Source organism: Cyanistes caeruleus, chromosome 6 (genome assembly GCF_971803275.1).
Source record: "Cyanistes caeruleus chromosome 6, bCyaCae1.hap1.1, whole genome shotgun sequence".
Taxonomy (NCBI): domain Eukaryota; kingdom Metazoa; phylum Chordata; class Aves; order Passeriformes; family Paridae; genus Cyanistes; species Cyanistes caeruleus.
Window position 1 is genome coordinate 30,412,532 of NC_141706.1, and position 23,573 is coordinate 30,436,104.

Genomic DNA, 23,573 nt, shown 5'->3' on the forward strand with positions numbered 1-23,573 from the left:
TCACAGGGCTGAGCAAAGCAGGGCTGAGGCTATCCTTTGGATGAAATATGATGAGTGCAGGTAGCAGTCCCACCCCATAGTGGGGGAAGGTGCATCATACAGATGCAAGGTTAGCAGGCTGCTTTTGGATGGGGTGCTGCAGGGAAAACATCAGATTCTCAACTGAAAACTAGTTCTGGCCCAGGAAGAAACTGCAGGGCAAGGTCAGGCATTTCCCTGCCTTGGTGGGTGGGCAGGGGAAGGGAGCTCTGCATGGGTCTGCAAAACGATGTCAGATTAACCTGCCATGTGCACATCAAACTCCCTATTGGCAGTACAGACCTGGCTCAGAAAGTGAATTCCTGTCTCTCCCAGATCCTGTCCAATGGCTAGCTCAGTCAAAACAGCAAGGCAACAGCTTTACTCCTCTCCACAAAAAAAAAATTATAATCTGCAGAAAGAGACCTTTGTAAGCCCCAAGCCTCACATTCTGCTGTGGCACAGTCCTGCTGTACCAGCCCAGCCAGAGGTGGGAGATAAAGACACCTTTCAGCATCTCTGAAAAGAGCTCCTGCTTGGGCTGCCTTCCAGACAGAAAGGGCTGACTGCAAGGAGTTGCTTCAATGGCCAAATTCTAATGAATCCACTTGAAGCTTGCTAGAAAATGAAAATTCGTTTTCTAGACCCCTTGTTGCTTTGTGTTCCACACAAAATCAGGACAAAACCTATCAGTTTTCGAAGATGCAAATGGACTGTCAGAGGTACAGGCTGACAGCCAGGACCCAGGTCATTGCCCATTTGAGTGCAGTTGCTCTGCTTTTACAGTTAATGAAAAGATTTAGGTATTTTTTCAGACAGGACAGGACCATCATGCTATGAGCTATGTCTTTGTTGTACAAACCCCTGCACAGTCTCTTAGTTGAAGAAGCTCTTTGCTCCTCATATACTTTCTTCTATGGCCTTCCTCCTTCCAAGAGGATAATAGTGGTATTTCGAGGGGGGAGAAGAAACTGAGGCAGAAGAGTTCTGACTTGTTCAGAACTGCAGAAGAAATGACAATGACAGTGCTGCTGGAAATAAAACACACCAATTTTTTTTTTTTTTTTTTAGCCCCTGACATGGAGCACGAAGTTCCAGTAGTGAACCAATTTTGCACGTGGCCAGGGAATGGGAGAGGAAGCAGGAGGTGACGGGCTGTGCATGTGGGCTGGCATGACAACCATGCCTCAATGAAAGCACCTGTCAACCCAGGGCTGATGCTGCATCTTTTTATTTTATTTTTATTTTGCTTCATAAAGCAAATGCAGAGCAAGTGATAGAAGGAGGAGAAAGGATGGCTGGAAAACAAAACAAAACAAAAACCACAAGAAAACTAAGAGGGAAGAAGCAGCTGCTGGAGTATAAGTAGAAAGTGAGCTGCTACAGGAAAGAAGTTCATAGATGCCAAGCCCGCACTAATTCTTAATAAAATACAATACTGAAAATAGGATCTGAGAGTCTCCAAAATACAATATCTTAAGGGATCGGCAATAATACAAAATAAGTTTCATTATGTACAAACGAGTTCTGCTCTTGATCTCTGTACAACGGTGGGAGTGGGAGGCATGGGAACATGCTCAGTGGAAGTGTTGGGGTGGAGAAGGGTGTGCTTGGACCTGGCAGTGGTTCTTTGTGCTGGGGTGGAGGTGGAGGATGGTGAATGCAGTGGTATCTGGTGACCAGTGGGTGCTGTGGGGAGAGCAGAGCAATGCTGAAAGCTTTCCTCTTCATCACCCCACTGGCACGATTGCAGCCAGCTGTGTCCAAATTTTCTTTGGAGGGGCAAAACCAATTTTCAATAGGGAGAAAAGAAAGATGTGGGGGCTCTTCCTTCACCTCTCCCAGTCCTTGAACAAGAGCCATCCCATCCTTCCTCTACAGGGTGCCTTCTCCACTCCCAGGCTGGGGGAAGAGGAGAGGCTGGGGCAGTGCAGAGTGAGTCCAGGGTGCTTGATGAGAAACAAGCAGAAGAGGGGCCTGCTGTGAGATCTGGCAGAGTGCACAGGGATTCCCATGTTACACATGGGGCAACCTGCCACAGTGTCCAGTGTCCACAGTCCCAGATCTCTGACACTCGTGTCCCACATTGTCCTTCCATCAAATGGCAGCTGAGGAGACACTTCTGCCTTTTTGCAGGACTTTTGCTGGAGAGGAAGAAGGGTCAGAAATGGGTGTCTGGGTGCTAAGAGGATGGCATAAGCTTGAGATGATATCACTTCAACACCAAACTTGGCAATTCTGACCTGAGAGGTGGTATGGCAAGAGTTTGCTACCTTTGCTGTCAGCATTTAGAAAGAAGAGGTCTAAAACTGTCTTTGGTGACCCTGGCCAATTCCAACAAACCACCTCTTTCCTGACAGATGTACCTGTCTCCAGAAATGCCAATATGTCCTCAGTGGCTTTCACAACACTAATTGTGCACACAGAGGATGTGAGGGGAATGATGGCTAATCTGACAGCTCTCCAATGGGTTGTAGACCTCTCCTTGGTGGTTCCTAGGAAGACTCCATTAGGCATTAAGCAGAATCAGGGATGGAGAGCTGGGATGGGGGTTAGGTTATGGGAATGTGTTTTTCTCACTCACTCTCAAAGGGGGAAGCCTGAAGAATGGAAAATGAGAAGACCACTGACCTGGTTAGCACTGCACTATAGGGCCCAAGCTGGGAACAGGAAGAAAAATACCACCCCTACCAAAACAGGGGTGCTAAGGGTGGGGAGAAGTGGGTTGTAAGGGAAAGTTGTTCTCTTTTAGAGTTCTGGTTACCCAGAAGCTGCTGGCTAATTTTTATGGTGACTTATCTGTCTGGGATTTCACTCCCCCACTCCGTTTGTGTGCAGATCTTTGCAGATAGTTGGTGTTGAAGTTACGTAGGCATGTCCATCAAGAGAAAACTAGAGCAAGGAAGAACTAGGTTTTCTCTCAATGGAAGTAGAAATATACTAACATAAGGAGGGCAAGGAATGAGCTCAAACTCTCCAGAGCCATCTCTCCAGCACCAGCATCACCCACTCCTAAAACCCTCAGGCAGGACAGTAAATCCAGCACTTTCTCTCTCCTTCAGGTGCATCTGATGTAGCCAAGGGGTACACATGTGGGGACAGCCCCCTTGGTCTGGAGGCTTTGGGGAGTGAGCTGAATAGTTTGTGGGCTTCCCCTGACCTCCCTCCTCTCCAAGGTGAGCCCACATCCATAGGGTAGTGCTTATTTAAGCAGGAGGTAAGGCCAGAGAAGAGGGAGTCTCAGGGATTCTCCATACACTTATTGCTGGTTCTGGCAGTCCTGTGACTCCCCTCAGAGAGATCAGCACTAATGGGGACAATGGGGAAGGGAAGAAGCTGAACCCAAGGCCAGTTTGGGAGTGTCTAAATGCAGTGTCCTCTCCTGCCAAGTCCCCTCAGTTGCTTAGTGAGGAGGGAATCCTGCAATCAGACAGATGAGGCCTTGAGGTCCAGCAGCTGCTACAAGAATTCAGTTGTCTCACTGGAGCTTGTCTCCCTGAGGAAAAGAAAAGACAAATATCAGTCAAGGTTCATCATAGCCTCCTATGCAAATTCACCTCTCTGTGTGCCCAGTTAGTTTGCTCTGACCAGGATGAACTCCTTCCCCAGGGCACTCAATGGAACACAAACCTGGGACCACGTGAGTCATCCCTCCACATTTTTATGCAAGTGGGACACTGCTTTACGGACAAACTTTTGCTCTAGAAAATGAACTTGTTCTTATGCTCCCTGCCAGCACTGTCCTCCGCCAGCTGCTGCTTTTAGCTGACTGCCTGTCCCGGGCAGCTCAGCTGTCCTTAGCTTGCAGCAGAGGGGATGGACATGCCTGCTGCTTACCCCCAGACACCATGCTGTGTTTTGGGCTCAGAAGGTGGCCCCACCTGCTTACCTCTCACGGAACTGCTCTTTGAGGTGACTGAGAGTTGGGTCGGTTTGGTTCTGGTCAGGACCCCCCTGGGTTTTGCTCAAATATTTAGCCGTCTCATGTGTCCTGGCCAGATGAGGTCTTCCCTCCTCAGACTGCCTTTTTTTGGCCTCCCACCCCTCAGGATGGTCCATGGTTAGAAAGGAGCTATAGCTCTCTTCTAAGGAGCCAGCACCCTCATCATAGAAAAGAAGGCTCCGTGACTGAACTGGAAAAAAGGAGAGCATTGGTTAAAAATGAGGACAAGGTATCTTGCAATGGGTGTGGGTTATGATGGTGGTTTCAGCACATTCTGACCCAGCCTTATCCATGTGTAACTGTGCAGGATACCCTCCTCCCCAGCTTTATGAAGCAAATGACCCCCCTGGACACTCAGCCTTTTCAGAAGACAAGCAGTCTGCCCTGGAAATTTTCCCTCATGTTCCTTCCTTTGATACTTGTCATGTTTTGGGACAATGGTTAGCACAGAATGACAACAGGCCCAACAAGGAGCTGTTATGGAGTTTGCACCACCGACAGATAGGAGCCTTCCCTTGCCACAGTCCCAGCATATGTGGTAGGCGCAGAGGTGAGGATGCTATGCCAGACCAGGGAGTGTCGAGAGAGGAGCTGGAAATAGTTTGACAAGCTGAAATGGAGGAACTGTGTTAGACTCACTCTTACTAGTTGTATAAATGTCTGGTGCTGGTGTTGCTTTCACTGTCTGTGATACTGAAGAGAATTCAGGGAGACAGGGCATCAGGGATCCCAGGATCAGAACGAAGCAGAGTGCCAGCACCTAGAAAGGAGATCAGAACAGAATCAGTGCCACTGGCCATGAAGAAGCACTCCTCCCACAGCACAACAACATGAGGCTGTATAAGATCTAGTCAGACTGACAACTGGGTACCTGTGGTCCCCAGGCAGGGAAGGGGCTTGCTGTGCTAATCTAATTCAAGAAGGGAAATCAGAAACTTCCTCTTGTTGCTTTATCTGAAGTATTTCTGGTTCAATTGTGAGAACTTGCCTATCCTACTGAGGAGAGACAGTGGAAGGCACAACTGAGAAACAAGCTGAAAAAAGGGGGCTTAACAAAAGGGACGAACTCTGCCTTGACCGAAGGGAACCTGGCCATTGGCTTAGCAGGAGCTGTTGCAGGCTGTAAAGAAAACAAGCCCGCTGTGAGAAATCTGTGAGGTACTACACACAGAGCAAAAGTGAAGCTACTATCCATGCAAGGACAGAAATGACAGCAGAACTGCAGTTCTATATCAGGTTCTAATACCTGATAGTAAAGATGCAGAATTCTAGGAAAGGGTTAAATTTATGCTTGACATGTAGATATGCAGGACCATGTGTCAGTGCCTTCTGCTATCAGGCAGACCAGCCAGAGCTACTAGGCAGTGCTAACAGAAGAAAGGTACGTGAAATTTCCCCTGAAATCCCCCTCAGGTAGGTCCGGAGCTATCTGGAAGTTCTGCCATAACAGTAAAGCTTCAGAGTGAACGTAAGGGACTCTGTAGAGCTTAGGGAACTGCCAATACACAGCAAGAAAGCATACATGGGGAATGGTACAGAGCCAAATTACTGAACACTCATGCACCATGCATCGTCTGTAACTACCTGTTGCCAGCTCAGTGCTCAGACTGAACAGCCAAAGAAGCGATGCATCTGTTGATGATTTCTACTACCTATGTATAAACTAGCAAATTTGACCTGGGTGGATGCCTGTGGGGACAGCCAGCAGATTGCTTTTCAATAATCAGCTATTTTGGAATACCTGTGCCTAAGTAATGCATGGAAGCTGGTACATCAAGGTAGTTTTGACCACCAGTGGATTCCAGGAGATGTGGAAGATGAAATAGTAACATGTGAATAGTATGTTATGTAAAGAAGGACTTTAATTGTCCAGACTCTTCATGGCTGGTTTTAAAGTAAGGACATTAAATGAAGGCAGCATAGATGCTGTTTAAGTATGTCATATTGGGCACATGAAGAATTTAGAATCCTTATTTGACAAAAACAAGGAAAAAATAAATTCTGAATGGATGTTCCGTGGAATTATCGCAGCCAAACACACAACTTTGAGAAAAGGGAGACAGCCCTGTAAAGTCTGTTCTTTCCTTCTAAAACAAAACAGGCTTTTGGGGCTGAGAAAGAGCAGTATACTTAACATCTTGCTTTAACATGGATTTCAGCTGGGGTTTTGCAAAACAGCACTGTTTTTACTCTGTTTTGTTTCAGGTTAACTCTGATGATCTGATTCTCTTCTAATTGAAATTCTACAACACTTCACAACAGTAACTGTTGGCTTGATTCTAAGTAACATTTATGTCACAGCTTTTGACCATCTCAATATTTGACCTCTTAAAATGAAGGGAAATTAAGCTGGAGAAAACTACTGCAAAACCATTTGGAAAGGTGGAGGCAAAATTAATAAAAAAAACCCAACATACTGAGAGTGTATTTATCAAAGGGTTCACTATCAAACTGTGAGGAAGTAGCAGATGGAGTAGCAGAGAGATCTGTTACAGATCTGGCAAGATTCATCATTTTTAAGCTTGATTTAGATGATGGACTGTATCAAATCTGCAGATGGGAGAGATTACAAGCAGACTGGCTTTTGGTCAGTATTCAAATTTGGAATGATCTTGACCATGGGAAGAAGTGGTCCAAGAGATCAGTGGGAAGATCTATACAGACAAATGTGGAGACCTGCTGAAAGCTCTGAGGTGACAGGAGTGATTAACAGGGGAAATATATCAGTGGCTACGTATTTCAGCTGTTCTCCAGAAGAGGCTCTGCGAGTTAAACTGGTCCATAAAATGGGTCCAGGTCAGTGTCACTTTACAAAGGGCAAATCTCAGCCCAGGCATTTATGAACAGGCTTTCTGGCTGGATTTGTATTGGCCTTCAGGTGGAATGCTATGCCCAGCTTTGGGCTCTGTACTTCCAAAAAGTTGCAGGGCCATTGGAGAAAGTCTGGAAGACAGCTCTGGGAACAAGCAGTGATTCAGTAACTCAGCCTTTGAGAGAAGGCTGAAGAAATCATGGTGATTTAGCAGACCAGACTGAAAGGAGTTGCTCAAAAACAGGAGTTTTCAAATATGTAAAATGCAGCTGCATTTTACAAAGGGAGAATAAACAGATCTTGCTTACAATGGGTAGAAGAAGTTCTAATAGGCTTAAGCTGCTGCAAGGAAGATTAAGATGAGATAGCAAGAAAGCTTTATCTGGGAAAGATAACATAACACTAGAATGGTTTGCCTGAGGAGGCTGAGGACTGCTCACCACTGGAGGCCTTCAAGAAGTGGCAGTACAAATATTCAGCGGCAATGACACAGGGCTAAAGAAGAAGGGTAGCCTGCTCCACTCCCATGCTGCAAGACACAATGATTCTACATATCTGTCATGATAAGGAATGCCGTAGTTTAAAATGGAAAATGAGAACTCAGAGGCTTATGAAAGGAACTGGTCAAAGATAGAAAAGCAAATTACAAATTCTTGAAATACTTCAAAGCTAGGAAGTCTGAGAGAGTGGGTGTGTGGGCTGGGATGCCTGCAACAAAGGGAGCAGCAAGGAGACATAAGGCATTGTTGGGAAGCTAAATTAGATATTATATCAGCCTGTAGCACAGGGGAAGGCACCTCTTCTAAATTTGTTTATTCCAGGTAGTAGCACTGAAGAATTGTTGAAGCCAGGAATGCTCTGATGAGCTGCTGCATTAAGGAGCAGTGAGTCACTGGGCTCAGCTGGGTCACACCCAAAAATGTGGAAAGAACTTGGGAATGAAGACTGAGAGCAGGGGAAAAAGAGACAGACATTAAAATCTGGTCTGACATGGGGGCAGCAAAGAGTAGCAAAAGGCTGAGCAGATTTTGAAAGGAGGAAGTGCTTGACATGACAGAGCAGGGGCTCTGGATCCAAGGAAACTCATTGAACCAGGACCAAAAAACAATCCCTCAGGACACTGATGGTGCTGAGAAAGTGGGGCAAGTACCTCACCATCTGTTTGCATTTTGTGACTGCTAACAGTACAGAAGTGATAACCAGATATAGATAACTAACTCTGACAAATTTGTCACGAGCAGCTACTATGACAATCCTGCAAAGACATCACAGGGGTGAATATTATATTTTTACTATGGCTCAGAAACTTTCCCCCAGCAAAAAAAAAATGAGATGAAGAATAAGCAATTGGCTTTTTATGGCTACACACTGGCATGCCCTAAAACTCCTCAATGAAGCCAATTTTTATTAACCATGATCCTCCACTACGAGGCAAACAGGGATTACCAAAACAACAGACAACCCCAAATTATTATGCTTAGTCAAAAGGACAAAGAGAATTCCAGCTGGATTTAACAAAGCCTGTGTGCAGGCACAGCAAGAACAGATGCCATTTCTTGCTGATAAACAAAAGGTAATGCCCACTGGGATGAATACTTGGAGTGTTCATCTGCCCTGCTGAGTTAAACATTAAGCATTACCAGCTCAGCAAAAGAAAACTCTGCCCATTACGATGGAAGCTCATTGAAGATTTTTGCTGAATGGCTAATAGCTAATGAAAAGCAAACAAAGTGCTTTTTTGCCCAAAGAAGAAGACAGTGAAAATGCAGGAATTATTCTAATGTTGTTGCATAAACAACTGATGTATGTATGACACAGGGCCCAGCTCTGGTGACTATAACACAAAAGGAAAGAGCAGATGTAACTGACAACAGAGCTGGGCAGCAGGGAAGAGGGCAGAGACAGGCAATCAACAAAGCTGTCTGGAGAAGCATGGCCAATAAGGAAGATGGAAATGAAGCTTATACCATTAGACAGGTCCCAGTCTGCGTGGAAGCCATTTTATAAGGTCTGGAGACTTTCCCAGCTACCAGAGCCTGAAGCTTCTGTAACTGCTGGAGCAGAGTCCTGTGATAGGAAACAATGCATATCAAAACTTAATAAGGAGGTAGAAGCCAGTAAGTGAGCCAAGAATACCACTACCCAGTTCATATTGTACCTTGATTTTCCCTTCTTGTGAAAATAAGTATCTCCCCTTTGCTGTATATTGCTTAAGTTCTCTGACCAAACAGGCTTGGGAAACAAGAAAAAAAAAAGGGTCTTATCAGTGGGTCCACCACCATCTTCACTGCACCTACCCACTATTATGAATGACCCGTTCATTTAGGACTCCTGGGTGCCTGAAAGCCCAGCCAGTCAATTCCCAGAGCAGTGGCAAGCCAGAGTACCATGAAAACCAAGCCCTGGCATGGAGGCTGAACTTTGTAGACAGATCAAGCCTTCAGCACAAGCTTGCCTGTTCCCACTTCACTCAGAGACACATACTCTGAAGCTCGACCTGTGCCCAAACTGTGGTGGAGAGAGAAATAAGAAACAGTTGTGATCCCCTTGAGCTTCTTCAGTCTTGGCAAATTCTGCAGAGGCATGTAGGCAAAGCCAAATCTTGAGTTCAGCAATTAATTCATTCTCTGACTGCCCTGGTTGGAACACATGCTAAGGTCTCTCTGCCCCATTTAACTGTTCATGGGCATCTGCACACATAACACAAAACAGTGGTAGGTGTTAACAAGAGCTACTGAACCCTTCACTGAGCTGGTGAAGGAATCTGGGATGAGGGAGACTACAGAGCACACAGTTCCCAAGAGCTGCATATTATTGAAGTGGAGACTATTGCTGACTTTCCCTCTGGGAGCACTGACTGTTCTACACAAGTATGTTTGAGCTTTTATAAAATGCCAGGTCCTGGAACCAGGAGATTGCAGGAGAATCCCAGCTTTATCCCTTTCCAAATCCTGTTTTGCTCTCTGTACATGTGGAGAGAAGCACAGAGTGTCCCATTGGCAGTGCTCAAAAACCAAACCAAATTAGAAAGAATACAATATGTATTTTAGGAAAGAAAAATAAAAATCTTTTGGCTTTTAGGCCAGTGTACGGATTTTTTCTGGGTGGAGCTCACACTTTTTCAGCAGCAGGGCTGCCCACATTCCCAGAAAGGCTGGGGGGCAAGATGTGCCCCATGAATGAGAGCAGATGGGCAGCTGTATCTGTAGCAGACAGGAGACCTCTGGCTCTCACACACCTCAGCCAGACCATACCTGGCAACCCCCTGTCCCAGCACCAGTTCAGGCCTGGAAGCCAAGGCCACTGCACTCGTGTCATGGATGGGAGGAAGGTGTGCAGTGGAGCCTCTAGGAGTACTCTGTGAGCTGTCATGGCAGCAGAGCAGTGGGTGAGGAACTGGCTCTCTGGCTGTGTCTCTCCCTTCAATTCAAGCTTATATAAATGGAGCTATAGAGACAAGTATCCCCTGCAGTTCACCCTGCCCTTGCTCACACCTGTTGTGCCCAATAAGAGGGGGCAGAGCTAGGCTCTCCTGTAGCTCCAGCTGCCTACCCCACTGCAGGGTGGAAGTCTTCATTATTTGCTTCCAAGGAACCAAATTCCCCTGGTGATTGGTTGGCCAGCTCTGCATATTAGAAACACAAGTGCTCACCAGAATTAGAATTAGGAAACCCAGAGCCTTGGGTGAGAGAACTTTGGGGCTGTGAGAGCAAGCTTGCTCCTTTCAGGTGAGCAGTAGCAGTGGATGAGACAGAGATTCTTTGGGCTTGCTTTGCCCAAAAGAGACTGAGAAAGGGCTAGAACACCACATGCACAAGGAATTGCCCTGGCTTTAGTGGAAGTTGGGATCTCTACTTTTATTAGAAGAACGGGCTTTCCCTGTATTCACCAAGTCTGTTCAGCTTTCTCAAGAGAAACCTGAAACAGCCACAATATGCCCAGGGCCTTGTATTTCTCTGAAGAGCCAAAAAGCAGAACCAGTGAGAGGCTGGTGTGAGGAGCCTCCCTTAATGCATCTGCTCTAGAGACAGACAGAGCCCTGGAGGGGAATGGAGAAGGCAGCATGAGCCCAAAGGATTGCAGGGAGAAGGACAAAGAGATATGGGAAACATGCCTTCCCTCCCTCTCCTCGCTGCGGAGTGTCCTGGCGTCCCAACACAAACATTCCAGGCTTGCTAACCAAACCCAGCTGCCTTGTTGCTGTCACGGGCTGAAACCCAGCACCTCGCCAAGCAACACCCGTCCAGGAGCTGGGGGAGCCTGCTTTTCTCTTCTTGTCCCCCTGCTTCAGCGCTCCTGACTTCCCATCCTACCCACCCTGCCCTACCCACAGAAGGTCAAGTCTAGCTCCTCTTACCTGTTTGCATTTTCTAAGGTCTCCACTTTTTTCCAGAGTTCATTATTTTCTGTTGTGTATGTCTCTACCCTATGGGAATAAAACCCATAGCCAGTTAGTCACAAGGGCCAGAGAGATTAAAACAATTCATGAGGCATGGAGGCTCAGTGGCTTCGTCTGTCACCTGCAGATATGATCCTGAAATCAAATGTTACTTGGCCCATCTGATTGCAGCCAGTCCCAATGGGGCAGGGATGAGACTGCAGGTGGACAGTTACTTGGGACATTTCCCAGTTCAGGGTCTTCTGAGGCTTGGGAGAGACAGGAGCACCTGGTTACAGGCAGGTCAAGTCAGGACAGACCCAAAGTTGTGTAGACATTTCCATCACTTCCAAACCCCCCTAAGAAGAATGAAAAAGGAAGAGGGGGACAAAGTCAAACCCCTCCCTGAGAACCTGCCCTGGGCCCTGCACCCTAGCTGTGAAATCCAGGCCGCTCTGTGCAAACGCTGGGCCAGCTCCGACTGCAGGCACTTGAGGGCAGCAGAGAACCTGCAGGCTCCTTCCCGCGGCTTCCGACGGGAAAGTGGTTGGGCTGCAGCTGGGACAAGGGAAGGGGAGTGCCTCCAGGTTGGGAGAACGGCAAGCCAGAGGCACAGCCTAATCCTGCTGGAGGTTTGCAGCACAGCTTTTGGACCAGACGTTCCGTGCAAAAACTGGGCTTCCAGCAAAAGTGTCTAACTGAATGGGAAGGACCCAAGTACAGGTTTTGACAAACCAGTTTTTAGTAAGCCAAGCTGACCAAAGACATATTCTATTAAAAAAAAAATTAAAATAAAAAAACCACTGAATGCTGCTTTTGGTTCACATTTAAACCTGGCATTGTTTGAAAGCCATCTGTCATAGCAATGCTCTAGTGTAACAAACTGCTGAGTACATACAGGCACCACAGCCACATCTGGGGAGGAGGAGGCCCCAGCACCAAATGCCCTGGACCTGCCCCTTGAGCGAGGTCAGCCAACTCCCCAGCCCTGGCTTCAAGGTCCCCATATGGGACACTAGCTGGAGGTGATGTGCTCTGATGCCTGGACATACCCATGCACACTGAGGTGCCTTGAATCATCTGCTTTAATTGAGCATTTCTGTGCAACTAGAGAAAATAAATAGCATCAGGGAAAAGAGTTAATTAAAGTTGGGTTTGGGGGTTGTTTTTTTTCCATTTGCTGATCTCAGATGGTGTTAGTAACTGGGAAGAAGATGGTAATTATACAGAAACATGAGGTTGTGCCTGGATTCCAGCATTCTTCTTTGCCTGGGAATGCACATTAGGGGTTGCTAGTACAGGAGTTATTTTCTACCCAGTCAGTGTCACATGACATCACCTTAGGCTTATGCCTAGCATGCATAGGAGGAAAGCAAGGCTGCAAGGAGAAAAACAAAGCAAATGCAGAGAGTGGAAGTGGGGGAGAGTGGGGAATAACTGCAAGGCAAGGTTTTTCTCACTATCAAATGTTTTTGTGTCCACCTTCATGGGAAGAGAGGGGAAAAAAGCCATGATCATGCCCTCAGAGAGCTTGCCACCTATGGGACAGAAAAAATAGAAGCAACTTCTAGTGGGGAAACCCAAAATCCCACCTTGTTGGCAGGAAAAATGGCCTGTGTTTTTCAGGGGACCAGCCAAATTAAGTAGTTGGAAACACAAAATTTCCTGACCAATCTTTATCCCGCAAGAGGATTTCTAGGAGGGAGGAGAGTAGGGGCAGAATCCCAAACCAAACTCCTGGGCAGCCAGCCTTGCAAGGAATTGTATTTTTTTTAGCAATTCAGAGACAAAACACTAGAAAGGGGGCCTGTGCATGGACAGGATTCCTGTTTTCAAAGTAAGACTGAGAAGAAGAAACTTACTTTTTCTCTAGACATTCCACATACTCTTTCTTCTTCCTGCGGCTCTCCTGAGCAGAGATCTGTGAGGAGGGCAGAGGGGAGTCAGTATCATAAGCCTCTGGACATTTCTTTGTGGCTCATGCATCTTGTCTGTTTCCTTGCACTAAAGGCAAGAGAGGAGCTGCCTTCCAGTCTGCCATCCCTGATGATCTATAGGCCAAAACTGGGGGGCGGTGGATGCTGTAGGTATGCAGCCTTCCTTGGCTTGGAGCCTGCAACCATTTGTTACATTATGCCCCTCGATGCTGAGAGCATCTTTAGGGTTTCGTTCCACTCCTCTGACTCACATGGGTATATGTTGTGGCCATTTGGGCTGATTCTACCCCAGGCCACTTCTGAGTCACTGGGTGATTAGTTCAGTCTCACCATTTTTCCCACAGGATGCTTTCTAATCCCAGTCTAAAGTCTCACAGCCTCTGCCTGGCTAGTGAACACTTTGCATCACCCGTCCCGCACCATGCAATGGCTTTGGTTTCCCTGTCCTTGCAACAAGGCATGACCAGACCAGTTTGTCTGATCTGTGGACCCTTCCCACTCCACACACTCCCAGGAGCTGAGCAGGAAGCCACAGTTACCAGGTATGGCTGTATGCAGAGCATGCAAGCACAGATGCCCCTTGGCACCATTTTTGTGGGTTGGGAGGCTTGTGCTAATGTACCAAAGACACAATCCCACCTTCTTTGAGCTGCAGTGCAGCTGAGGAGGTGAGGGTAACTATAGCATTGGTCAGCTGAGGATGCTCTGGAATCATGGGAACTGCATGATTACATATTTTGCAGTCACCTTGTTCTTGATTTTCCTCCTGACCCTCTTCAGTGCTTTCTCCTCTGCTTTGGTGAGGGGTAGCTTGGTAGGAATGGGGTAACCCTCTGCAATCAAGGTGCGCTTCTCCTCTTCAGTCAAGAGCAGTGGGCCAGAGGTTCCTTGTAACTTCTGAAAAACACAGAGAGCATCCATCAGTGTCAGCAAGGCATTCTACTCCAGTGATCTTCCTTAAAGCCTTGCAGAGCAGCCAGAGGCTGCATCAGAATAGAATACACTGCTGCCCATTGACACCAAACAGGTGCAGGGCAGTGCTCTTTCCTACTCTCAACTTGATCCTGGGGGCACAGCTCAGCACCTCCTTTCCTCTTTTCCTTGGGAGGGCATCTGTTCCTTCACTGTGAGGCTGGCTACACACCTGCACTGCAGGACCCTGCCAAAAAACTTCTGGGCAACAGTTAAAAAGGTCTGGTTATGGGAATTCCTCTCTCATTAGCCTTCTCAGAAAGTCCTCGTAGTGCATAGGTCACTTCCCAAAGTATGGATGAAAGACAGCACCTGCTAAAACAAGATAGCTGCTGGTAGATGTGCAAGATTCACTGTGCCTCTTCTCACTCCTGTGAGCACTTCTTGTCCCCACATCCTTGTGCTAAGACATCACATTGCCTTGACAGAGCATTTAATCTTGGAGACCTTAGCAAGGGCAGGAACCTCCACCTACGCCTTGGAATTCCTACAAACCCCTCTAAGCAGCAAGGAGCCCTGTGTCCCAGCGCTGTTGGCTCCTTACATGTGGTGCTGTGAGGAGAGGTGAGGAGGAGATGGCAGTAGAAGAGCGAGCAGCAGGCCGGGCTGGACTGGAGGGAGGCAGGGACCGAGGACTCTGAGATCCGTCACTGTCACTGCCATGGCTGCTGGGTGGAGTTGGAGGCATCTGCACCAGGTCATCTACTGAGGAATAAGGAGATCAGGTCAATGTCTCTCATGTCAGCCTGTTGGTATAGGAATAGGGTCCTGCCATAACACAGGGCTGAAAGGAGAGGGTGATGAGTTTCACAAGATGGGGTGAGTCTGAGAAAAAGGCTTGACTGAGTGCTGCCCAAGACAGAGGTTAGACTGACCTCAAATGTACTAAACTAGGAACTGCAGAGGAGCTGGCAGGGCTTTGCCAAGGAACAGAAGGTATTTACAAAGCAGTAAGGTATTCCAGTGTCAACCAACATGAAGTAAAAAGCCCATGATGTTTTGCTCCATAGCCTGTTTGCAAGTACAGGAAGCTCTGTGAGAGAAAAGCTCTTCCAAAAGCACTGCAGGGCTCACACACTTGCCAGCACACTTGATCCAGCGGGGCTCTGGTCACTCAGTTGGTTTCCAAGCACTTGAAAACTGTCCCCACTTTGTACTGGAGAGCCCTAGGGGCCTTAATGGAGGTGGGAATATGCCTAAGGAATGTCTCTCTGCGGCAGTGGGAGTTCCCTTAGTGCTTTCATTTGTGCATCGGCAGATTTTCAGATGCTTGGGTTTCTTTCAAATTAAACTGGATCCTGAATTTCCTGACTTTCAGATGGTTATTTTTGGATAGCTCTACAGTCTCTCTGAGGATTTTAAAGGCACTCTTGCATATTTCCAACTCTGAAGGAGCCTGTTTTGCCTGGGAGTCCCTGTCTGAACAATTTTGTGTGTGGCTCCTGATGCAGACACTGATCTGAGTTAGAACAGTGCAGTGCCCACTTCTCTATTGTTCTCTGCCCCAGTGCTACCTTATATGCACAGCTCTGCCTTTAGGTGTTGTCTTTCTGCCCTGTATAATAACAATCTATAGCTGAGTAATATAGCTGACCAGGAAATTCTGTCTTCTTACCTGTAGGTACATTTAGAAACTGGTTCACCTCTTTGGGTTCAGCTTTGATCACAGGTGCTGGAGTCATTTCTACAGGAATCTGTGGAAGAAAAGCAGAAAGAGCTCTTGGCCACTGCCACCTCCCCTGCCCAGAAGGCTCCCACCAGTTCTGTCCATAGCCACTGCTCCCCTGCTGCCTATCCAGCCCCATCTCACAGCTCTGCCCCAAAGGAGCCTCTCACCATGGAGGAAACCAAGAGTTCAAACATAAGCCCCTGAAGTCTCAGTTGCTGGGCACACAGAGTGCAAACACATTTACAGAGGAAGTGGCACTGGCAGATGGATGTGCTGCCAAGCAATGCACTCAGCTGAGTACCTCCAAATGAGATGACTTTTATCCTTGGCAATTCTTCCTCTGATACACCCAGACAGTGTAATTTAAACCAACCCCTGCATTACCACGGGAAGTCCTTCTTTGATCTGCCTTCATTATAAATGGGAGTATAAAGGTTGTACAGAAACAGAACAACCCTGCTGTCCTGTTCATGTGATTTTCACCAGGACCACTGGGCAACTGTTTCCAGTCGGAGGGGACCGAGAACTGAATAAAGAGTAGATTTACTCCCATCTGCATTATGCTGCCCCTCAGCCTCCTGGCTTGCCAGCCCCCAGCCCACCATAGGGTGGAGTTTTCACACTAAACAGACACATTGCAAACTCCTCCAGACTGTAAACACAGCTGAGAGCACCATGGTATGGCTGATGAGCATACACAGCAGAGACTGGAGGGCACAGCAAGTTCAAGCTGTGTAAATAATAGAGGAAGTTTGTGCACAGTTTTGGCTGGAAGAACTCATTTGTTTTGGATGCCTGTTTAAATGGGAAGATGTTCAACATGAGTGAAAAAAGGAAGTGAACCCCAGTGATGCTCTACTGTTATCTGCTGAGCTGCTACAAGATAGGCAAGGTCTGTGTGAGACTGGTCAGACCTTCTCATCCAACACAGCTGGTCTCAAGGCCAGCTGAACTAAGCCCTCAACTCACACCCACATACCAGTGGCATAAGTGAACCTCCTTCAGACAAAGAGACTTCTTAAGAACTTAGATGTGACCAAAAGAGTTGTCCCCTTGTTACACAGAAATAATAAATCCTGCTGCTTCATAGGAAAAAGCAAGCAGGACGTGGAGTGGGACCAACATTTCCAGTGAGCAGCTACAAAGAGTGAGAGGCCATGTGACAAGTCCAAAGCCATGAAAAAGACAGTGGCAGAGCTGGGGTCTGTATGCAGGAATAGTGGAGTCACTGGCATCAAATTAATTGACACTGTTCTCTGAAAAATTAAAATAAGCCAAGAGTGGCTACAGAAATACTGGCATATTGGAGGGGACAGATCTCCAGTAGGTGCAAGCTTAAAGCTTTTGGCTTTTGTGCCAAGGAAACATGCTTATATTTAACTGAGATTGTAAAGCCTCCTGTGCTGCCATTTCAAGAGGAGAATGACAAATAATGCAGTATTTGGGCTTTGTAACACCTTCTTCTGTTTGTTCAGTAGCTAAATCACCTTCCAGGACCCTGGAGTCACATGGCTGGGTCTGCATCACCAGGTGTGCTACTGTGTGAGAGCCCAGACTCCCGACAGATCTTAGATGGGCTCACCTCCTCAGGGAGTGGCAGTCTCTGCAGAGGGTTGAGGTTCAGCACTGGTATGGAGCTGGCAGGTAGCTGGGACTCAGGCAGGTCTAGAGGCAGGTTCTGTTCCTGTTTCACCATGATGGAGGAGAGCTTGGGTCCCAGTGACCACACTCCATTCTCCAGCTCTGAAACATGCACAACATGAGTCAAACTCCAGCAAAGACAAGGCAAGGGAAAAAAAAGCCATGCAGACAGCTTCCTCTGACTGAGGAGGCTGCCTTTCCAAGTTTAGGACTGTCACCACACAAGCATGTGCAGGCCCACAACACAGAGTACAAAAAGGAATGAACCCCCAGTGTGTGGAGAGCAGACAGGACAGAGATAGAGGAATTGTGTCTCTGCTGTGCTCCGAGTGTACAGCCCAAGCTCTGGAGGACAGCTGCAGGGTTTTTCCTCCAGCACTGTCTAGGTCTCATCCTCTGGAGCTTATTTATATTTAGGGCTCAGTGAGAGGAGGATGCTGGGTTGCTACTCCTTAGGCAGCATGGCCAGCATCACAGAGCTGCCAAGTGTGTTATCAAGAATAGCACCACCTCTGTGCTAGAGAGCTGGTGAGAGAGCAAGCGTGATGACAGTGAAAGGCTGACAGTGCTACTTTGGCCTCCTGATGATGTCGTGCCAAGTACCAGGGCTTTGCTGCATGACAGAAGAGGAGGAAGGCCCGTTTCTGTGGAAGGAAGCCCACTGCAGCACCTGCTTGTGAGGCTGCTTCCACAGCTGCTCCACTCAGTCTCACCTCTGAGACTCTCTTCTCTACCCTGGGCTGCTCAGGGGACTGCTGTCCACAGCTGTACCCTGCTGCCATTGCTGGCAGGGACAAGAAGCAGCAGTGAGGGAAAGGGAGTGTCTGAAGAGAATTGAATGGAGTCGTGGGGGCATGCTCCCCTTGCCTCCTGCCTGCTCTGTCCAGTGTGCATCTGTGGTGTGAGCCTGGCTTGCCACTGGAAGTAGAGATCCCAGATAAACTGCAGATCAGATGGGAAAAAGACCGCTAGGACAGCTGCCTGGGCTCTGCTCTAAAGTTTCGTTCTTTGCTCTTCAAATACTTCAGCCTGCCAAAAGGCTACTCCTAGCTGGCCTGCAGCCTGCACCCTCCTTCCTAATCCTCATCTCTTCCCTTTCCCTTTTCATCTGACAAGCAAAAATACATTTGGCTTGACACAGGAGAGATTATTGCTAAGCGTGTCACCAGAGAGAGCTCCAGTTGCCTCCACAAGGCCACAGTCTGACTCACTCTCTAACTTCTCTGCATGCAGCACATTCAGTCAGGCCCAGGGACGTTGCCTAGCTGTCTGCTGCCAGAGCAGTTCTGCAGTGCAGGCCTCAGTCCAGAAGATGTGCTGGCAAGAGGAGAGAGGGAGAAAGGTCTTCCTCTGCTCCAGAAAAACCTGCATGAAGAAGAGTACAAACAAGCAGCTGTTCATATAGGAGCTGCCATTTGATCTAACTTAAAGACATGTTAACATTGTTTTTGCCCTATTCAGCCTGTGTTGTCTTCAGGAGAGGCCAGGGCAGAATCCTGCCTCTGGCCTTTGCTTGGACAGAGTGGTGTTAAAGCCCAGATAAGAACTATATATGGTAACACCGTGTAGGCCTTGCCAATGGGATATGCTGTTTTCCTGTCTTTGGTCTAGCACCTCTTATTTCTGCCTAGACATGTCTCTCTAGCAGATGTTCATTCCTTCCAGCTGCCTCTGTGACTGGATACCTTCAAGCACAGACACAGCTCCTGTGGCTGCTGCATGTGTCTCAGCTGCCTGTGCTGTTCTCAGTGCTGTTGGATTGCCTTCTAGAGCTTCCCACAATGCAGCAGGGCTAATGTCATCAGGCAGCATCTCAGGCAGGGGTGCACTGCACAGCTGAGACAATGCAGAGCCTACTGAGCAGACACAGAGTGGACTCTTCTCTGTCCAGCTAAGGACACTAAACCCACAACTGGCAGTGATGTCCTAGTTACCCTGGTATGCAGATAAACCCCTTCTGATGGAAGGAGGCAAGGTGTCACATAGACACGAGTGTTTGTGTCCAGAAAATTTGGACTAACTTCTGCCTTTCAAAGAAATAAGGGACCTTGAGAGATCTTCAAGTCTATCCCACTGCTCTAGGCAAATTCAACTAAACCTGTGTCAGTCCTGATAGATGATTCACTTGAACCTACCCCTTTGAAAAGTGCTAAAGAGTTCACAGCTGCCCCATTTAAACTCTTCTATGGTTTTGTTATGCCCATCGTGGGAATATTTGGCTACTCTGAAGCTCCTTCCTGTCATTTGAAGCCTCTTCCTCCTCATCCTTTCTGTTGCAAAGATCTGCATTTCTCTTTTCTCAGATGTGTGAGGTATCCTCTGTCTGTGAGGGCTGCTGCTGAAGCAAGTTACCAGACAAGGGGGAGCAGACCACCAAGGGCTCTCCCCATCAGACTTGACTCAGTGAGAGAGCAGCCCCCAGTGCTGTCAGTCCAGACAGGCCAAGTAGCAGACACCCAAATAAGTATGTGCCGTCCTCCCATTTCCTGTCTACATTCTGACCCTGCTCTTTTTCCCACCCTTGGAGATTCATCTGGAGAGTGATTGGGTTACAGAATCAGAGACAAATAAACCATCAGAGGGTCAATGAGGGACTGAGGAGTAGGCATCTAGTGTGGACACGTCTAGGTTGTTCTGCTGCCTGAGAGGATTTTTCAGAGGATTTTTTTCAGTTTTAGAGGTAACACTGTAACACTGCAGATTTCACTGTATGTTGGTGGATGAGGCATGCCAAGATGCTCATCTTTGCTCTAGATACTCTGTACCTATTGGGAAGAAATATGGCTGACAGATATCTGTAGCTGCCCAGGGTTGAGGAGGTCAGGCAAAGAGCAGTGAGAAAGCAGGACCCATACAGAAAGGCAAGCACTAACCCGAGGCTGATCCAATGCCCACTGTTCTGCACAACCCTGGCTCCCCCTGCTCCTGGCATCAAATCACACCCTGCAAAACTCAGGGCTGGTACTGAGAAATGAAACAGCCAGTCCGTATGCACAAGCCATCTGGAAAGCAGACTCCACTGATAAGCAGGGTCACAATGCACCCAGTGGCTTGCCCTAGCTGACCTGTGTTAGTGGGAACCATGTGGGAAGGGACAGGATTTGGAAGAGTTTTGGAGATCTGTAGAAAAGCTGGGAGAAAGCTGATAAAAAGCAAGCCTCAGCCAGCTCCAAGCCTAGACAGAGCAGGGGCATTCCTGAGGAGCTCTGCAGACTGAGCAGAGCTTGCTTAATGTTAAAGAAAAAACATTTCTGGGTAATTAATTGGAACTGAATGTCTAAAAGGACTGAGACTGGATGGAGCTGTGCCAAAAGGACTGCACAGTGTTGCAAATACTGGACCTGACTCAGGGTTTCACTAGAATATGACTCACATGCAATTATGAGCCAAAAAAGCCCTGGAAAGATGACCTGAATTATCTAGCTGCAGGACTGGGTGCATGGATACTTCTTTACCTGCCATCATAATGCTAGGCCTTAGCCCCTTATTAAACTGATCTGCACTCTCAGAGGGCAAATGCCAGGCCCAGCTCTCCTGGGTTGTGCACTGTACACCCTGTGCTGGCCTCTGCCCAAGGATCAGTGTTATACTCCATTCAAGAGAGTCTTGCCTTTGAGACATGACAGCTGAAGGAAGGGCATGTGCAGACACAGTGGAGAGAAGGAGAAGTGGTGCTAAGTGTCTCAGAGAGGACTCCTTGAGATAGCTTCATGTAGGCAGTCTTCATTTCACTTTCTACAAATGCACTCTTTTGGCTTCTCTCATTCTCAAGTCTTATCTCCTCTTTTTTTTCTCCTGTTTTCAGGGGCAAAACAAACTTGTGTTTATTTGTTCATGCCAGTTTGGGTTGTTTTTTGTTTTTGTTTTTTTTTGTTAGTTGCCCCCTCCAAGATTGTACTGGGGTTAAAACTAAGGAAAAATAAATGCAAGTTGAAAGTTTTTTGATACTAAGGCAGAGCTGCTTGGCCTGCCATAAACCTCTCTCCCAGCATCTCTCTGAGATGCCCCTAAGGAATGTGGCAGATGGTTGTGCCTTTTCAAGTACCAAAGAGGTAGCAGAGGCCAGCCTTCTCTCCTTCTGCCTTGGCATTTGTACCAGAAAGCTGGGATCATTCCTAGTCATGAGAGGGAAGTCTGTGTCCCAGGTCTCACTGTTGCTCAAAGGAATAGCTGTCTTCTGTGTGTACTGAGCCTATGCCACTGCTTTTTCAGGCAGCCTGGTGTCCATCAGCTGTTGGGACACCCACACAATCCCACAAATTACAGGACTCTCTGCAAGGACAGATCTAAAAATACCCAGCCATCATAAATTATCCTGAAATGAATTGTTTTAAAAATAAGTTTTGAAATAACTGTTTCTCTCTGTCTCCTGCTAAAATCTGCTGGTAAAGAAGCCACTTAGCTTTCCACACATACCAGCACTGGTTGCAGCCAGAGACTCATGCTTCCTATGTGCAAGCCAAAACCCTGGTGCCTGATGCAAAAACAGAGCTGGATCTAGGGCATCCACACCCAAGTTTGCAGGGTCCTAAAAAGACATTGCCTATTGCTTGCCAGAAGCTGGCAGCACACTGGGCCATAGGCAATTATTATCCTCATAAATAACAGTAAGCTCGGCAAAGAAGTAATGTGACTATCAGAGCACAAATGGAAGGGAAAAATGTGGGCTGTATTTGACAACAGCAAATCAAATTCTTCCCCGGATTAGCCATGTGCAAGTCCAAGGAATAGCTATTTTGTCCTTATATATGAAAGCCAGCCAGAACCTCTGCAAACAGATGTGCCCAAAGATGTGGAGTACACACATCTCATGCTCACCGTTAGCATTATCTTCAGTCTTGACAGGCACGAGGGGGCTCTGGGGAGCAGAATCTCCACTGAGGGAATAGCTGTGCTCTGCCTGGATGCCTGGAGTGGGTGGATCCAGGTCCATGTCCAGCAGAGGGTTCTTCTCAGCCAGTACTGGGTCATCGAAGAAACTGCTGAAGAGGTCATTGGAGAAATCCTCCATGTTGTCAGAGAAGTGATCCAGGTTCTCTGAGAAATGCTGAGGTAAGACAAAGTGGGAAAGAGCATTAATGTCAACTCCAAGAGGGATCTGAGAGCCTTCCTCTGCACTGAGAGTCAAACCTCAGCATCAGCCCTTTTTGCAAGGCAAAAAAACAGTTCTTATTCCTCGCCTGCATCAGTCTGACAAAAACACCTTGATAAGATAGAAAGAGATGTGGTGCTGTGCATCACTGCATGTTTATCTATGCCACAAACACGCATGAAACTTTTCTACATTATCTTATCTCCCCCTTCATTTGTGAGTATCTATCTGTGTCTTCCAAACATCATCTCACTGTGACAACAAAATGAATAGAGTACAAGGAAAGATACTCCTGTGATGACAAAATGTACGTGTGGCAGAAAGTCATGGTCTCAGCACCTGTCCTTAGTGACAGACACTTTTTCATGTTCTCTGCCAGCAGCAATAGGCACATTGATGCCCCAGAGAACATCAACCCAGCTGCTGATTTCTATCAGAGAAAAAAGATCAGTTGGATCAACATAACAGGAAGGCCCCCTGTTGTATTTAATTTCCTCTGGGATTTAACAGCCCCTCTGTGGACCATATGAGGCTGTACTTCAGCCAGATAATGCCTGTGAAATTCAGCTCCCCGATGAAGTTTAAACACTACAGATGGGCTGTTAACAACAAACAATCATTCCACTAATCATTCCAGTAACAGTCAGTAAATCTGGCCAGTGCTGCTGCAGAGCTGAGCTCCTGATGCTACAGGGAACCTGTTTCCTTTGAGGCATATCCTCCTATTCAGAAGTCAAATCACTAACTTTTCCATTTGCTACAACAAAGCATTGGTTGGGCAGGGAGAAAAATTATGGCTGCCAAACACCAGCTGAAAAATTATCCCATTTGTTGGCAGATTGAGGCTTCTGGCTCAGGGAGAGGAAAGAAAAGACAGATAGATTCAAGAGACTATATTACACAGACAGAACTGTGTAACTTAAATGAACTGGAGAGAGCTCAGCAGAGTCAGACTGGGTCTGTCCTCGCACCCCCTGCCTGGAAAAGCATCTTGGTGGGCAGAAAGGCATTGAAAGCAGTATACTGAAATACCAAGAGCAACAGGGTATGAATGAGAGTGGGAGAGACCATGTAGGTCCTAGAGTGGAGACATGAATGCCAAGGAATTCCA

At 47.3% G+C, this 23,573-nt stretch overlaps 1 protein-coding gene across 33 annotated transcripts in view; it reads right to left on the reverse strand.

Annotated features, from left to right (window-relative positions):
* Positions 1-1,233: 1,233 nt before the first annotated feature.
* CREB3L1 (cAMP responsive element binding protein 3 like 1) overlaps positions 1,234-23,573 on the reverse strand; it is a 45,211-nt gene continuing 22,871 nt past the window's right edge. For 8 of the 33 annotated variants that reach the window (XM_086892751.1, XM_023928131.2, XM_023928127.2 and 5 more), the window contains exons 2-12: positions 22,189-22,417; positions 17,312-17,472; positions 15,676-15,754; positions 14,605-14,765; positions 13,836-13,985; positions 13,014-13,072; positions 11,131-11,199; positions 8,741-8,840; positions 4,601-4,721; positions 3,908-4,151; positions 1,234-3,514 (exon numbers count right to left, since the gene is read on the reverse strand). In XM_086892751.1, coding sequence (XP_086748877.1) covers positions 3,478-3,514; positions 3,908-4,151; positions 4,601-4,721; positions 8,741-8,840; positions 11,131-11,199; positions 13,014-13,072; positions 13,836-13,985; positions 14,605-14,765; positions 15,676-15,754; positions 17,312-17,472; positions 22,189-22,417 — 1,410 coding nt within the window. In that variant the 3' untranslated portion in view covers positions 1,234-3,477. The remainder of the gene's footprint in view (positions 3,515-3,907; positions 4,152-4,600; positions 4,722-8,740; positions 8,841-11,130; positions 11,200-13,013; positions 13,073-13,835; positions 13,986-14,604; positions 14,766-15,675; positions 15,755-17,311; positions 17,473-22,188; positions 22,418-23,573) is intronic. The other 25 variants (XM_086892752.1, XM_023928124.2, XM_086892760.1 and 22 more) reach the window with 7 other exon arrangements.